The sequence below is a fragment of the Apis dorsata genome, unplaced genomic scaffold (genome assembly GCF_000469605.1).
Source record: "Apis dorsata unplaced genomic scaffold, Apis dorsata 1.3 scaffold_429, whole genome shotgun sequence".
Classification (NCBI taxonomy): Eukaryota; Metazoa; Arthropoda; class Insecta; order Hymenoptera; family Apidae; genus Apis; species Apis dorsata.
This window is the reverse complement of record NW_006263682.1, coordinates 402,308-404,908: the sequence shown is the minus strand read 5'-3', so window position 1 is coordinate 404,908 and position 2,601 is coordinate 402,308. Positions and strand designations below refer to the sequence as shown.

The following is a 2,601-nucleotide window of genomic DNA, read 5'->3' as shown; positions in this document are numbered from 1 at the left end:
AAATATATAAGTATATATAAAACTATATAATTTGATAGTCATAAATAAAAATTAAATATATATGTAGAAATATATTAATTAAAATATATTAATTATTATCATTAAAAATGATATATTTGAAGAATTTTTAATTTTAACAATTATTAAAAATAAATAATATAATAGATTAAATAACAGATAACAAATTAAAATTTAATATATAATGAATTAAATCAAATATATAATATTTATATTATTTTGATATTTTAATATATCAAATTTTTTAAAGAAATTTACTTATAAAATTATATCACAATATCTTTAGACAATATTTAATTTATTTATATCTTATATGAATAGATAATCTTTAAACTATATTAAAATTGAACAATTTATACAAAATTATTATGATATATAAAAATAAATACTAATACATTACCTTTATATGAACCTATTGTTTTGTTATAAAACATTATTGACGGATAAGTATTTGTGTTTCCTTGGAATAAACTGCTTAAATGAGTTTTTAAGAATAAAATTCTTCTTGACTGAATTGATGTTGCTATCATATAAAAAAGTGTCAAAATCATTTTGATGAAATTGATAAAATTTTAATAATTATACAATCACTTGACCATAAATTTCTGAAATAAATTATATATTTCTTATATATTTATTTCAATAATTCATATAATTAAAAAAATTTTATTCATAAATTATAACTAAATCATTTTGACAAATTAAAATAAAAATAAATAATGGCATAAATTATTAAATAAATTATTAAATAAATTAAAATTTATTTATTTACATATTTTGTAAATTAAACAAGTGATTTAAAAGTTATTTAAATCAAATATATAAATCAACAACGATATACATAAATATACTTATAAAATATGAAAATAATAACTAATAAAATAATTTTTTAAATAAATATTATAATTTGCAAATCATGAATATTATAATCAATGAATTTTTATAAATACGATTTTAAATTATTAAAATAAAAATAAATTATTAAAAAAATTATTAAAATAAAAATTGTTAAAATAACAAATATCTATCAAAATCTTTTTTTATAAAAAGAATTTATAAATTACATACCTATTTTCAATATTTTATCTATGAAATAATTAACAAAATTATGGATAAATAACTTTGAATGTCGTTTCACATCCATAAATTACTGCTAAAAGAATATTATGCAAGGTACATTAGCTTATTGACGCTTATGTAGAATATAGTTCAACTGTATGATTATCAGATGGCGCCAAAAAATTAAAAACCGAGATTAGAGAAAAGAAATAGATTAAAAATCAGTTTTTATATTTACAAAACTCAAATTTGACAAATTTTTTATTATAAAAATATTTCTAAAACTACAAATTTTAATAAATTAATATAAAATTAGTTATAAAACTATTATTAAATTTAATAAATCATAATGTTTTATAAGTTATCATATCAATATGTTATAAAATTATTGAATTATTAATAAAATATTAAAAATTACAACTTTTAAATATTTTCAAAATGGTATTAACATTTATTTCATTTATGATTATGCGTCAAGAGTATGTATAAACAAGGAAAATAATAAAATGGAAGAAAGATAAAATAAAATTGGTGAATCATCTATAGAATATTGTAAATGCAATATATAGATAAGGAAAACAACAGAATAAAGGAATAGAATAGGATATGAATTAATTAGCGTCATCTCTCGAATAGCAAAAATATCTCTCTATAGATAGATTTAGAATAGCGTTGATCCCGAATTTCTATTCTTTCTTATCTTGCCTTTGAAATGATATCTTTGATGAAAGATGGCAACAGCTAATAGTTAATTTTTATTTTATCACTATCTTTTTCTTTATTATTTTTTCCTATTTATTGTCCTTATTTATATTTATAAGATATATTATCTAAAGTTAGCTATATCTCTATCACATTCCATTTCAGCCTCGCTATTTCATCTAATATAAATTCAAATTGTTTATAACTTAATAAATAAATTTTAAACATTTTTATTATTATTATTATTATTATTATTATATATATTCGATTAAATCAAAACTTTATATAATGTGATTTAATATAACTATAATTTTATATTATTGAAGGTACAATTTTAATTTTGAATAAATATATATTATAATATATACAAAAAAGTAGTATTAAAAAAATGTTTTTTATAATTATCATAAATGAGTTTATTTATTGTTAAAATTGATCTTAATTTAAAAATTCAATTATCAATTTTAACTTATTTTGGCTTTTCATGTTTAAAAACATTCTTTTAAAACTTATTTCATATAAGTTTAATGTAGTAAATTATATATTAAAATAAAGTATATACTAAGAAATTAAATAGAAATTAAATTTTTCGAAAATATTTCTTTTATTCTTAATTTCTTTTTAACAAAAAAATTAATATGAGCTCATTTCATTTATCTGTTGTTTTTTAAAAACGATTTTAAATAATATCAACTAATAAAATTAAAAAAATATATATCAAATAAATATAACCAATTAAAAGTGGTTATGTAACTATCTTTAATAATTATCATCTTACAAAATATTAATATAATGAAAAGATATAGAATATTTAAGTCTTTC

At 15.4% G+C, this 2,601-nt stretch overlaps 1 protein-coding gene across 5 annotated transcripts in view; it reads right to left on the bottom strand.

The window, feature by feature from the left end:
• LOC102675016 (biotin--protein ligase) overlaps nt 1–1,286 on the bottom strand; it is a 9,257-nt gene extending 7,971 nt beyond the window's left edge. The window contains exons 1-2 of one of the 5 annotated variants that reach the window (XM_031512396.1): nt 1,087–1,286; nt 419–623 (exon numbers count right to left, since the gene is read on the bottom strand). In XM_031512396.1, coding sequence (XP_031368256.1) covers nt 419–569 — 151 coding nt within the window. In that variant the 5' untranslated portion in view covers nt 570–623; nt 1,087–1,286. Of the gene's footprint in view, nt 1–418; nt 624–1,086 lie in introns of those variants that run through there. The other 4 variants (XM_031512399.1, XM_031512397.1, XM_006619644.2 and 1 more) reach the window with 4 other exon arrangements.
• Between the last annotated feature and the right edge of the window lie 1,315 nt (nt 1,287–2,601).